The sequence below is a fragment of the Malurus melanocephalus genome, unplaced genomic scaffold (assembly GCF_030028575.1).
Source record: "Malurus melanocephalus ecotype Western Australia unplaced genomic scaffold, MMel_1.1 scaffold_198, whole genome shotgun sequence".
Taxonomy (NCBI): Eukaryota; Metazoa; Chordata; class Aves; order Passeriformes; family Maluridae; genus Malurus; species Malurus melanocephalus.
The window spans coordinates 879,485-894,737 of NW_026623430.1; the positions used below are offsets into that span (position 1 = coordinate 879,485).

General features: G+C 38.8%; 1 protein-coding gene across 1 annotated transcript in view; it reads left to right on the top strand.

Annotated features, from left to right (window-relative positions):
* ADAMTSL1 (ADAMTS like 1) overlaps positions 1–15,253 on the top strand; it is a 370,874-nt gene that overhangs the window by 304,574 nt on the left and 51,047 nt on the right. The window contains exon 16 of the mRNA XM_057373470.1: positions 643–772. Within this exon, the coding sequence (XP_057229453.1) occupies positions 643–772 (130 nt within the window). The remainder of the gene's footprint in view (positions 1–642; positions 773–15,253) is intronic.

Below are 15,253 nucleotides of genomic sequence, written 5' to 3' on the forward strand. Positions count from 1 at the left end.
AGACAGAGTAACTGCTATGCCATAGACTACATTAGGAATTTGGAATTAGCAAGGAATTTCTGAGTCAAAACATACTAACCAAATCTTCCAATTTCTCTTAGTCCCAACTGCAACCTGTTCTTTCCTAGCTCTCTCTACCCCATTGTTTCACAGCTCTCAGATACCCTCTGCATGTTTACATCTTTAGTTTAYGTACAGGCCCGTGGATGCAGAAGAGTAACTGAGAGCAGCTGAATGCTTTGCTTTGCTTTTGCATGTGTAGCAGTCATATTGGTTAAAATACTGCATAGGAAAGCCATGACCATCTTCACACCTTAGCCTGCTTGGACTGAAAAATAAAGTGCCTCATTGGGGAGAAAATGAGTCCCTGGAGAGCCCTGGACAAATTTCTGTCCGGGGATCTGTCCAGGGAGGTGTGAGCAGTGAATAAACTCATGGACCGTTCACTGCAACTGAGAAATCTTTCAGAGAAAAGGAAAGCAATGACAAGTCTATAGCTGGGGCTGCACCCCCGGAGCTGCCAACCCGAGGCTGTGTGTCACCATAGGCTGCAGCCCTGCTGGCCCTCTTGGGCCCATGTCTGAGCGTGGCTGCCCCTGCAGGTACAGAGAGCTGGCTRTGACCATTATTTGTTGTGTGCAGGTGTCCAGGAGGCTGTGGTGACCTGTCTGAACAAACAAACTAGGGAGACTGCAGACGAGACACTGTGTGTTAGCAGCCGTCGCCCTCCGCAGCTGCTGAAAGCCTGTAGCCTGGACCCCTGCCCCCCAAGGTAGGCATCATTTTAAGTGACCCCAAACTCTATTGCCTTTCGGTCTGGAGACACACATTGCCTCAAGCATGCCTTTCTCAGACTGCAGGGGTTTACAACCTCTTCCTGCCACCATCATATTGACGAGGAAGCAAAAAGGAGCAGTCAGACCAAAGGGCAAACCTCAGAATGCTTGCCTCTTCAAGTCCTCAAGTCCTTCAAGCAGACTGTCTGTGGATTAGATCAACTTTACCCAGAGTTTTCTCACGTTTAAAGATCTTCTCTAGCCTCCCCTCTCAGAAAAGGTTTTGTGGAATCTCTTCATCTCTGTCCTCTGKCATTTTCCACAATCATGACTCTAAGAACACTAGATCTTTGTCTGCAGAGATTCACATCTTCAGCCTCGACAACAGAAAATAGCTATTATGACATTCTTGTGGTTTATATAAATAGGGTCGGTCAATCTTCAAGATGTAGTGTATACTTATTGTCTTTTCCCTGCTTGTACACAGGTGCATTTACTCCATTGTGCAGCAGATTTTAAATACATTGATGTATAATTCTGGACTATTTAAAACACTCAGTGCTGTTCAGGTTGGACATATACCTTAGAGTGTGTGTTGGCAGGTGGATGTGTGTTTTATAGGACAACAGGCTAGGGAGAATTAAGTTGTTATGAGGAATAGTTGATTTGGGATATGCAGAGAAGGTTCACACTAAAAATCAAAGATGGCATCAAATATGGCCTGCATGCAATAACAATGAGGACAGAAGTAAGGGTWTGGTTGGTAATCAGGAGTTTGAATTTGTGGCAAGCAGAGATAAATAGGTTGAAATTAGAAATACCAAAGAATTACAAGTATTGGTCATGAGGACACTGAAACCCTGTTTTAAAATTGTCTTTATTGCTGGAAACAACATACAAATATCACAGAAACGTTCAAAAATAATTTTGTAGGTGGAACTCTTGTGGCAATTAATAGGTAGAAGCATCACTGGACCTGAGAGTGCATGGTAGAACATTTCTGACATGGAAAATAAGTTTGGCTATTGGTTAAAAAAAAGCAAAATACATTTATGTAGGCTAGTATTTATGTGGCTTTTGTTACAAAAGTAACCTGAGTAATTGCATAAATGCTTCTTGAGTTAATCTGTGTGATTATCTGTGGCACTGTGGTCACCTTGCTATCAGAGTGGAGCTAGTTTAAAGCCACCATAGGTATGCATTTCACTCCATGAATTACGAGATGATCATACCATAGGTGAGAATACACCTGTGTAGCAGAGGTGAAAGGGGATTGATGCATAGGGGGAAGACTGAGCAGCTCCAATCCACCCCTACAGCTGCAGCTGAGAAGAGGGGAAATGACTYTCCCCTCCATATATCCAGCTTCTCTCCTCAAGACCCCCTCAGTCTGGAGGAAATTGCCTGTCTGCAGAGATTTAAGTGACACAGGATGAAGAGTAGCACGTATTCTGCAAAATGGTTCCTCTGATCAGAGCAAGTGGGCCTGCAGACTGCAGGTGGTGTGGCTGATGGAAAGAGAGGCAATGAGGCAGGCTGATGTGTCTCCCAGGCAGGCTGTGACGGGGTAACTACTTTATTTCCTTCAGGTTTCTGAAGTGCTACACCAACCAATGTCACTGTATTAAATACAATGGTATATTAATGAAACAGATAGTATTAGTGTATAAMGATTTTTGCTTTATAATTATTATTTAGAGCAGCTTGATACTTGGGGAAAAAAAGGTGGGGGAAGTGGATTATTTCTTTAAATTGGGATTTTTTCCTTGTTTAAATCATAAAATACTTCAGGATTCTAATTCAATAAATTTTGATCTGGGAGTCTGATGGAAATGYAGACTAAAATCATGTCCTTATGAATGCTGATGAAGGCATTTCTACTCACTGACTAGTCCAAAAATTATAATACACTGTGGCTGTGAACTTAAATCTCTTTTACAGGAGTTTCCAAAATCTGTGAATCATTGATACTTCCCAGAGCTTTTGCTGATGACTTATAGAGAGAGCTGGCTGGCCTCATAGTGTTGGCTCTTCTCTCTATTTTCCAGCTGCTTAAGTGTGTTAACAGAAGCTAAAATTATAAAAACTACTTTCCTAAAATATTCCTGATGGATAAGTGACTGCTGGAGCAWGCAATTGTTGTGGGTAGAAGAGGCATTCCACTGAAACGGCAACCGAGATGGCAATGAATGTCTTGGTAGGCAAGGAAATATGGTCCACAGCATGAAGAAAAGGCTAAGAAGTCTTCCCCAAGAGAACCAAAATTCTCTCCTAATATATTTGGAGAAATTATTCCAGTGACATTTCTTGAATCTAAACAGCCAGCATGCTCAGAATTTAATGCTTGTCTCTAAAATTTGGTACAGATAAAGATCTTGCTTAGCTTAAGTGGGAGAAAGTTTAAATATTAGAACTTAAAGATTAATGTTGCTTATGCTGCAGGCATTTTTGGTTATGAGTGAGCTGACAGTGTAGCCCCTCAAAAGGTTAGTTGTGCAAGCTGTAAATAAATGTTATAGCTATTTTACTAAAAATAGATAGATAGACAAAAGCAATGAACTACAGGATCCCTTCGGCCTTTCTGGAGGATCAGAAGGCATGCAGCTCAAGAAAGTTATTGGGGAAGTAGTCAGTGAAGAGTAATTTCATTCTGATTTTGATCCATCCTTTTTTTTATTTTTTTTGACACTTCAGAAGAATAATACTAAAGGGATCTGCATTGTTATTGTTCATTTTGCTCCTTAYTGAAAATAGATGTGGATAGACTAGAAAACTTCATTACTCACTTAATACTTTATCTTTAAATRTGGTAGCATCAGCCTTTTCAATCGCTTATTGCTCTGGTCTGTCTTGGAACAGAATATGGTAAAAGCTAGAACATACTGGCAATGCATCACATTTATGAAAACACTGAAAGGTGATGSTGCTTGTACAGCAGCTGAGAATGCTTTGTAATTTTCTTTGAAATTCTGGCTTAATATCTTAGCACATTACTGTTCTGAGTACATGGAAGGAGACAAAAACTAAACCACAGAAATCTGTCTTCAGATATTCACAGCTGTATGGAGTCAGAAAAATCTCATGCTCAAAATTCTTACAGAAGAAAAAATAAGAATCAGGAAGAGCTGCACACAAAAAAATTGGAAGCTTTCCTCCACATTCGAATCCCAACTGAGTCTCCTGGGGTTTCAGATTTTGTTGAGAGTTCTTTGCTTATTGCTTCAAGAACAATAACAGAAAAAGAGTCCAGACCCTTTTCTCCTGGAAAACAATGTAAAAAAATTTCCCATTTTGAAGTGGATGTGAAAAAATGGGAAACACTGCAAAGGTGATTTCTCAGCTGGGAGCTAATAACTGACTTTCAACACAATAGTTACAGAGTAAAATCTGTTAGCATTAACTTGGTATGCACTTGTTAATAYTTCTAAAAAGAAAAGGTATAGTTTGTTTTGATGTACTAGGAGAGTCAGGACGCTTTCCACAGGAAAGAGAGGAATGAAGACTATGGCCATTTTAATTCAGTCATTCAGTTCCTTAATTTGTGTCAGTCAAGCTCTATCAGTTGAATTACGTATCAATAATTGCACAGAGCATGGTCTTCCAGAAGTTAACTCAGAGTAGCTGTTCAATGTCTAGAAGTTTCTTCCCCAAGTGAAAAAAAAAAAAAAAAAAAGAATGGAAGATCACAAAGTTTTGCTAATTGCTGTTTGTATTCTAAATTACAAGAAAAAAAACAATTGGAAGAACCAATGTTTCAATGTTGGCATTGCTGTTTTCAACAACAAAATTACTCACATCCAAGTAGTGTCTTTTCCTCAGCCTCCACAGCCCAAATTACAGAGGCATCATCATCTATTCAGATATAATTGCTCTTGTTTATAAGAGCAGCAGCATGAGCACCTCATGGTGAGCCAACAAGCTCTACCAAAGGGGTGAAAGAGAATGTTGTAGCTGTGTCATTAATTATAACTGCTCAATAATTTGGTCAATGTGTGCTGAAAAGATTTGGTAAACATGTATGGAGTAGAGAACAGAGAAGGGAAACAATGAAAACCAGATGGCTGAAAATGGAGGAAATTACAGGCAATTTCTACAGCATTGTTCATGAATATTTTCAAAACTGATCTTTTATTTCTGTAAAACAAAGAATAGCTGAATTCCACAAAATTAAAAAAAAAAAGAAGAAGAAAAAGCAGATGGTTCTAGGAATAGCACGCTGTTTCACCCCAGCAGTCTCCCTTTACTGCTTCAAGCCTCTGTTGTTTTTAAAAAAAGACAGGTATCAGGTCCTGATACCTGACCAAAAAGGTAAACGTTGCCTGAGTTAGTCTGGGCTCTGCCTCATTGCACAGACCTTTTATCATCTTTCTTTTTTTTTTCTTCTTTGTCTGCATGATTTGAGTTTGTGTGATGAATCACCTGTTAGTATTTTAATGTTTATTTGGTGAATGTGGTATTGTCCATCTGTTTTTCTATTTCCCAGCTAAAGTCAAACTACAAAGGATAAAATAATCAACAAGATTTCAATGCATTCGATTGGTGATAGGTCAGACTTAGTGTAAGACATGCTCCCATCAACAATCTGAAATTAATTCAATGTGTGTGAAAGGGCCAGAGCTTTCCCTAATCCATTAAAGGTGACCTCTATATGGAAGGGTGTTAGTGCAGATGTGTTTTGCATTGGTGGGATGAAATATTAGAGCATGTCTATCTAATTCATGAAAAAGATTAAAAGATCTGCAAGTCATTATGTCTACAGACATTGCACTATAGCCTTACTGGCAGGGGAAACCAGTTCTTGTTATRTTGCCATTTGGGGTTTTTTTCAGAGTTGTAAGTTAGAAATAGCATTAATGATGTAAAGATGGTGTTACTGTCTCTTTGTGATGCAGACAGGTTTGAAAACCCTCACAAACAACTGACGTATTTTTTGAGTGGGATACATTTAAGACTATTTTTAGCTGAAGTGCACTGAGAATATCTTGGAGAGCCTCGTAAGATGTAGCGCACTGAGTCTTCTGGGATCACAGACCACAGCCTGAAGCAGTGGTGGAAGARGTGGGAGAATCAGACATTAGAAGGAATATGCTGTCACACAGGGCAKATTCACCCTTGTTTGAAGCCTTTAGTTTGCGAAGCATCTTAGACGGTAGTCATGGACTTGGTGAGGGGATCATAATGTCATTTACTGCCTCAGTTTACTATGCTAAACAGGCCTGCACAGAGATGCCTAAACAAGCTGCCCTCCCTAGCTGTATCTGTTATGCTCTGTGTGCATTACCTGCATGCCTACCCCAACTACTCTATGCCATCCTGGCCTTCAGATGCATTAGTCTGTATTAGTCTAAAAACATTGCTCTGTGGTGTAATCTCCTGCTTTGCACCCTTTCCAGCTCTCAGAAGATTGTCCAAGATGTGTGTGACAGCCCACGCCTCACCTTTCTCTTTGGTATTGTTGCCTGTGGTGGGCAGTAACTGCATGCTCCTCTGTGCCCCTGGCTCAGCTGCACTTACAGGGAGGTCACCAAGGAGACTCTTTTCTGTCATGTTGTCACATAGAAATGTGAAGCAAAGCAGCTTGCAAGGTTGGAGGGTCAGAGGAGCTGCTCTGGAGTCTCCATCACACCCCGCCTCCAGATCTTCTAGTTTAAAATTTCAGAGGTCTTCCCCAGCCATTTTGCTTTTTTAAATAATATGACMGTTCCTTCAGTAGACAGGACTACATTAATAGACACTTTCCTTCATTTCAGCTTGTATTCCCATCAGACTACTATCTTCATAAAATATTAGAGTGCAATTGTCAATTATTTTTCTAGTAATTTACACCATATATCCTTCTTACTTTGGGTGATAAACCACACCTCTTGTTCAGTATACCTGGGTAGATTATTTTCCTTTACGCAGATCTCCAGTTCACACATTTCTCCAAGTCAGTACACCCCTGTATTGAAACAATCTTGCCATGGCCTAATACAGTTTTGTTATAGCTTGGTTAATGATCCCTATTAGCTTAAATTCATGCTAGGGACTTATTGAGTTCCTCTGCAGAGGACAGCTACTCTTCTTTTTTTTTCCTGGCCCAGTCAATTTTCTGGCTTTAGTCACCTTAATACAGCCATTTCTCCYCACCCTTCTCTTTACTAATGCCAGAATTTAGGATCCACTGCCACTTCATATTTTCCAGTATTCTGAACAAATACGGTCTCACTCCAGGGTTTCATATGTTAGCTTCTACTCCTCACTTTTTACTCTAAATTTATGCTCCATCTTCTTGAGTATTAATTTACTGCCTCAACAGCAGGATTTCATTCCCCAAAGATCTTTCCCAACAGCAGCAATAAAAGCATGTCTTTCCTTTTGTGCCAAACATGAAGTTAAGTCAGATGTTTTGTAGCATAATGACCAGGATTAACTTTTTCACTTCAGCATTAACATATGAAACAAGCTACAGGGTCTTATAAATGGCTGATTTTACTATGCATCTTCACTTCCTTTGAAAAGGGGTGAAATGAACAGCACTGTTTTGTCTTCCACTTACAGCATTGCTGAAGTAATTTATAAGAGTAGTCTGAGGAATACCCAATGCTTTCAAACCAATAAACTTTTATGAGTGAAAAGATATGTAAAAGAAAAATAAAAATATGKCCCTAATTCCTGAAAATATACTGTACAGTTCTGTGACCTAGTTACTCATCAGAAAGATTTAGACATGAAATAAATGGAAAAGGTGCCCTCATTTCCATTCAGTTTGGAGTGAATTAAGTACCTATTAAAGGAGTCAGTCTGATTAAACAAAGAATTCTCTATCTGCCAAGTAGGTCTGTCACATCTCCAGAAGCACAGCAAGACCTATTTGTGTCCATGAAAATTTCCATCTTCAGTGTGCAATTACCCTTTAAAATTGTGACTAAGTTGATGTATACTCTAACCAGTTGTTAGTAGGTCGTAGTCATTCACAGCCTTGGGAGACACTTGAAGCACTCACAAAGAGGTCTGTGAATGTAATTACCACAGAATTGTGCTGTTGTAACTATATTGAACGGAAGTTTGTTTGTTGGTTTAATTCTAATGCTTACATTGTTCTGGTTACTGATCTAAACAAAGATTTTCAGGTACATCAGACAGGTTCATTTCCCCTCCCATGTATAAAGTTATTATTTTCATCAAGACCTAAGAAGCCAGTTTCTCACTCAGGAAAATTTAGAGAAGTGTGTTGAGTTGCCGTTCTATATTGTGTGGATTCTGCAAGCAGATTTATGTTGATGTAGCAATTAAACATAAAATACTGGATCTGGATGTGCCCTTGCAACAAAWTTCTTGTACTGCCTTTTTAACAGTATGTTGAAGAAGGGCATTGAAGGGAACTCAAAGCAGAATGTAAGGGAATGTAAGCAGGCATTGTGAGGTTTCCTGAATTCAATCACACTAGCATATAGTTATATACGTATATTTGTAAGTTCTACTAGTTATTAAGTTCTGCCCTCTCCCTACTAAAAACTAGAGAAAAATACTGTGTATGCCTGATTTTGAAAGACAGCCTGTTTGTATCTTCTGGTGAGATAGTTCAGGAACAGTTCATCCTATTGAAAATATTACCCCTGTAATCCTGCCAGCCAGGTCAGCAATAAGCTTGTGTTATCTGCTGTTTTTTGTGGCAGTACTTCTCATAAAAYTTGGACTTGCTAGTGAATTACTGAAACCCACTCACTGTTATCTGAACACTCTTTCATTCACGGATATACTTGCTTTGTCCATTCAATCCAGTGGCATCTTCTTTACTTCTTTCCTGCCCTTAAGGTTTCAGCAAAGGCTTCTTTAGATTTAGGGAGCCTTGTTACTCTGTGGGACAAAATCTCATTGTTCATGAATATTGACCTTACCATTTGTGAACTCAGGATTTTTGTGTATTATTTCTGTACTGTCTGCATCCATTTTCAACTATCTCATTTTTTAAAAGCTTAGTTTTAGAAGGAATTTCAGATTTAAAATTGTTGGTTGATAGCACGTCTTTCTCACCTGCTGACCTTTTTCTTTCTTTGGCTTCTGGTGTCTGTAAGCTTGTTGATACCTCCTTCAGGAATAGCTGGGGTTTTTAACATTTTCCAAATGCTATAAAGGTAGGTGTAAAAATGATGTTGACTTATGACATAGTCCTGCATGGAGAGCACCAATGTGAAAAGAGCCAGGGAGTCTTCAACATGAAGCCRCTCTGTCATGGGCAGCAGGGTGTTAAACTGCTGTGATTTAAACCCAGCAGGCAGCTAAGCACCAGGAAACTTCACACTCACCCCCTCACACCTCAGTGGAATGGGAAGGAGAATCTAAACTAGATCCTGTAGGTTGGGAGAAGAAGGGTTTAATAATTGAAACTGAAATAACATATAATAATTATAGCAGATCATCATAATAATAATGATAATGATGAGAATGAGAATGATAATAAGAGGGGAAGAAAACAAACAAGGAAGAGCAAGTGATGCACAATACTATTGCTCACCTTCTGACTGATACCAGACCCCATCTTAACACCCCAGTCACCCCCCTTGCAGGTAACACCTCCAGTTTATGTATGAGGCATGACATTGTACCGTGTCCAATAGCCTTTTGACCAGTTCAGGTCACCTGTCCTGGCTATGCTCCTTCAGAGTTTTTATTCTGGTCCTCTTCATGGGCACAACATGAGACATAAAAAAAATCCTCAACTTAGTATAAACACTACTTAGCAGCAAATCAAATACCAACATTAGTCTCACACTTAATCCAACCAGCTATAGGAAGAAATTAACTCTGAGCAGAAACCAGGACATTGTTCCTTTGYTTCTTTGCAGAAGAATCATGTAGACTGATGTGCAAAATTTATTTCATAAATTAGAGGTTCTTGTGTTTCTGCATTGCTTCAATGTAGGTTTAGGGCAAGGTACCTTAGCTGAGCCTGCTGTAGTTCCCTAAGTGTGTGTTCCTCCATGGACTCCTCATTCAGTTTCTGCACTCTCCCATCACAAGTACGACTTGTGCAATTTCTGTTCTATTCCTCAAAACTCCCTACACTATTTCTGAGCCAGCTTTCCACCTTTACACTGTTTACTCTTTTCCTTAACTGTTAATTGTTTGATTCTTGAGAGGGCCTGCCAAGGTTCTATTTCCATTGTCTCTCACATAATATATTGAACAACATTCTTGTAAGAAGGTGCTGCTTTAACCATAAACCCAAATCTAAACTGGTACTCATTTATCTTATCAAACCTAATTTAGTCTGTYAGTTACGTTAAAGAGAGCCATTGCYATCAATGATCTCAATGCTGCAGTTATACAGAATAAACGTCTTATGTGAGGCCCTTTTCAGTAGCCAGTACATCTGTTTATCCCTCCAACAAATCCTCTGCCCGACCAGTTCACTTGCCCGAAGTTGCCTTTTCATGTTCCTGTGTAGTTTGTGCAATCTGTATCTGCAAAAGTCCCCTGAAGGACCCACTGCACAACCTCCCACTGTTCAAAATGTTGACAGAGGAACACAAAACTCTCTTTTCTGTCCTGCTTGAATAGTTGACATTCACTGCTTTTGACTCAAGGGACAGCAAGACCTTTATTAAAGTGTGGAACATTATAAATATTGCTTGGAGCATGTCAGAAGGTTACTCTAGCAATCAGAATTGTCAGTTGTAGACTTGCTGCATATTCCATTTACCTTCTGTACTTCTGTTTGGATCTGTTATATAAATACTGGTTCCCTGCCACACTCAGCTTTAATGAGCTGCAATGTTAATTGGTATCASTAAGTTTACAGAATGCGAGCCTCTTCTGTCAGCTTCCAGAGCACTTTCATTGAGCCTGTGATCTGCTTACATGTGTTGTCTGCACACGTAGGTCTGTCTTTAATGGACTTCCTTCACTTGTAACGAAGATACTTTTTGAAGAAAGTGCCTCATTTTCCCTTGTGCAAACAGTCCCCTGAAATCTCTCCTTCCTGTTCAGCTCCCTTGTCACAGTGGCAATGCTGTATAATGGATTTTGTCAGGCTGCCACTGAACAACACTTAAGTATGAATTGTTCTGGTTTTGCCAGTGATGATTTAAAAGTACTTTGCATTTTTTTTTTTTTTTTAAATCAATATTATTCTGACATGTGATGTGGAGAATTTTTTACTCAATACTCAAAGATATATCTGTTAAATGAGTCTCAAGAAAGCCTTTCACACCTATGAAAYAGGAAACTTTAACACAGTTCCAGGATCATAAGGGAACTGGAAAGGAGGAGATGAATGGGCTCTGAGAAGACTTCTCAGTCTTCACAGCCAAATGGAGAATGCACAGGTTGACAGAGGACAACAGGAAGCCAGTATTGGCACAATATGTGATTTACTCAGTCTGTTGCATGCACATTTGCACAGCTGCCTCACAGACCTTGTGCACTGAGGAATGTCTTTGTGCAAGCAGGTGACAGATGTTAAGTCAGATGTTTCCAGGCAAACCTTTCTCCACACTGATGAATGTTTATTTTAGAAATAAGAAGGGTTCTTTTGTATCACTTTCATATGGCTTAACCACATAAAAATGACAATAATTTCATTTTTTTAGAACTAGTTTGGGAGGTCTTTGTCTAGAAAAGTGTTTACTTTTCCTGTGCAATGTTCAAATGTCTTGGCAGTGCTGGATGGGACTCTGTCAGGATTAAATTACATCCCTAGAAAATATTCTTGTAACACCTAACACCTTAGAATGATTTGGGGATTACCATGTATGCTGTGCGTAAGGGAGCTAACCCAAAGTTGTTGGCTACATAGTGCTTAGGCTCAAAACTACAAGTTCTACCTACATCACTTTTTCAAGACTGATTATGGGAGCTGTGAGAGCATTTTATCTGAAGGCTCATAGCCCTGCTGGAGCAACAGCGAATTCGAGCAGGTTATCTTGCCATAAGTAGCTTCTTACCAGCCAGTGCCATTTTTTGGTCTCTCTAGCAGACAGAAGTATTGCCTGAGTTCCAGTTTTTGTGGCAATGAGAGGGACATTTCAGAACTGACGTGACAGTGTTATTCATGACACACTAAAGCCTTGAGGCTCCTGCCAAGCTCCCATTGTGCTAGCTGATAGAGACAGAGAGAGTAAGAAAGAGAACATCTCTGCTGTTAGATTGCAACTTAGACAGCATGGACAAAGCTCGGGGGAAAAGCCAAAAAAAACACCACACAGAAATTTTGTTGTGATTTTGTGAATGTGAAGTTGTGACACAGGTGGGAGAGCAGTGTGATCCAGCACTTGAGTGTTCCCTTTGGACTCAAAGGGAATATAGCCATACTCACAAGCTAGCCCCTGTTACCGCAGTTCAGGCCTCATTCACCTCTGGAGCTCAGCAAAGAGCCAGGAACAAGATCCTTATCAATTGATCCTTCAGTTTTCCACCTGAACTGCTGGGCCACAATATGATGTTGATATCTTTTTCTTTGCTATTGCAAGCAAGAAGGAAAGTTCATTCCTAATTAATAATTAGAAGTTTAGAACTTTAAAGATTTACATGTTCATGTCAYGTGTTGGAACTTCTTTCCTTTTAAACAGCCTGAGGCTGATAACAAATGCCCAGGTTTAAATTAAAGACCACAGGAAAGATTAAAAGATTAATTTTAAATTAAATATCCACATCAAGATAATTACCCTATTACAAATAGCATGATCAAGCTGGTTTTTAAAAGAATTTTTTTAATTTTTGGACTTATATTCATAATCTGGAATAATCGTCCTGTGGAGGTAATCAGGTTTCAGGTTTTTCAGATTATTGAGCCTTTTTTGGCCATTGAGTTTCACAGTTATTCTCTTTCTTTTATTCAGGGAAACTGTGAGTATTTACATCTTAAAATACACTGACCATGATTAATTGTGGAAATTGATTGTTTACATGCATTAAGCATATGAACAAGCATTGCTTTGATAAGCCTAAATTACTTAATGAGACTGTTCCAGAAAATTGCAATTTATTATTTGTCCTTTAGCACTTAGACTTATGATTCATAAAAGTGATTGTAGGTTACACATTATTACAGTGTAATTCATAACATTAACTTGCTAAAAAATTTTCTAACTAGTGTTTTTCTGTTCATAAAATCTGTTCATTACTAATTCACTTTGTTAGTAGTTTCCTAGCTAGTTTCCTAGCTCCTGGACATGCAGGAAATTTAGTGTTTCAGCTTGTTGGGTTTTTCATTAAATTGTGCCTAGTTTTCAGACTATACTCTTAACATTGTAGGAAAACCTAAAGGAAAACCATTGCATTAAGCAGTAAGATCGGGCACACCATGAGTTTGCTATCTTCATGAGCATTGTATGTCCATGTAGTTCACCAACTCTAAAAAAATTACTAAGATACTCTAGATGTAGCTAGAAGAAGGAAATCATTCATTTGGAAAGCTAAAATTTTGTAATCAGTTTTGGTTTTGAAATTTTGATTCTACTTGAAAGAAGTTGTATTTTTGGACCATCCTCTGTTCCCTATATATTTCCAGTAGAAACTTCATTTCATCCATGTTCATTTGAAAAATGTTCATGTATGTGTATTTTAATACATGTTTCACTGGTAGACACATACTCATTTCAACACATCCAGCCCTGTGAATTGCCTCTTTCCTGTCACAATTCCTTCTTGCTAACCATCTCTAAATGTCTCCATGGTTTTGAATTAATATAATTTTTTGTTCAATCAGTTTAAATATTCCATGTATTTTAAGTATATCAGCAGAGTTATGTGTATATATCCTGCAGAGGATAAAAACATTTTGAAATCTGTTTTATATTAAGTACAATAGTTGAAATATTTTTTAATCTAGTTTGTTCTTACATACATAACTGCCACTTAGATATTTAGGAGGTGGAGATGGACAGCTGGAGACAGACTTAGAGCAAGGACAAGCCAGGGATTTAGGAGCATAGATGCACCAAAGTCCTACTGTATAAGGATAAAAACACATTGTTTTTCTGCTTTTGTCTGTGCTTCTTAGGACTTTGAAGTTCTTACATTTTATTTATGGGTTCAGTTATTTGCACATCCTCACTGCACTTTACATATGTCTGCTCTACTCTACATTCTTCACTTTCCATCTTTGAAAGCCCATAAAAATCACTTGGGACCACAGCAGTACATGGGTAAGAGGAATTTGACCTCATAGTTCGTGAGCTCCTCTAAGGAGTCCCTGCTTTAATGCAGTTGCAAAGAACTACAAACAGCTAGTTATGGGTAGGGCAAGAGATGCAGCCTGCAACATTCAGAAATTTCAAACACTGAAAAAACAATTTTTTTTTTGTTTTCTCTTTACGGAAACACAGCGTTCACTAATTCTCTTTACGAAAACACAGCATTTTTATGGAAGAAGAAACAGATACCCTCTTCTGAAGAAGCCAAGATGTCCAAAGGGTTTATGTGGCTTGCTAGCCACTGAGATGTGAACTGCCAACAGAAACATTTTGCACTTATACCAATAACAAACAATGTGTTGCTGGAGGCAATAGCTATTGCCAGCACTTGAAAAAAAGAAACTGGCAACTAACCATGTATCAAAATAGATTCTGAAGTAAGAAAATGTCTTCTTTTCACCACCTACTCAAATATCTTATTTTAGATTGTGCCAAAACTAAAGGGTAGATGATATCCACATTAATTCTGACTGACAATTTCATGGGAAAATCTGGGAAGAYCTCTCCCCCCACATCATTCATATGGACAACATACTCCAGCTTGGCTTAACTGGCTGCCATATGTGGCTTGTATTTCACTGATAAATAGCTCTCAGTACATGTATCCAGATTTGTGTCCTTCCATGCCTGGAAAGGATCATGGGAACTTCTAATTCAGCATGCAAGATGCTTTTAGTATTAGAAAGGGTTAAACACGTAGTTGTTATTGCTGCTAACTGAACCAAAAATATTGTCTCAAAGAAAATTWCAGCATCATTAGTGCTTACAGTGATGTGAGCTCAGCATGTATCTGTTTATAAAAATCAGAGAATGTGACCAGCAGATGGAGCACAATAGGGGAGCAATCAGCCCTTGGTCCATCAGGATATCATCTAAGGARAAAAAWGGAAAAAAAAAAWGCTTACATGCTAGCTGTTTACATTTGTTCAAGGTGTTACTTGAAAGGGGGGAAACATGCTCAAAAAATAACATTATAATATAAAAAGAGGTTAGAACTGTTCTGTGATTGTAGGATAGCCCAATCTTAAATGGTTATTTGTGTGATGTGTTTGCTAACATGATGCATTTCACATGCACTGAGCTATTTCCACCGACTGCAGATCATCAGAGTGGTTTTTCTCTGCTTCTTYCCCAAAATCTGCTTCATTCTGCAGACATGTTTCATAACTTTTCTTCATTATCTGCCTCCATCCTGTTTGAAGCTTGAGGGTATCCACCTTCCTAATCAGCCTCTTCAGCTTCTGCCTGAATTTGCTTTCTTCAAAGATAGGTTCTCTGAGCCTTCCTTTTCCTGAATTT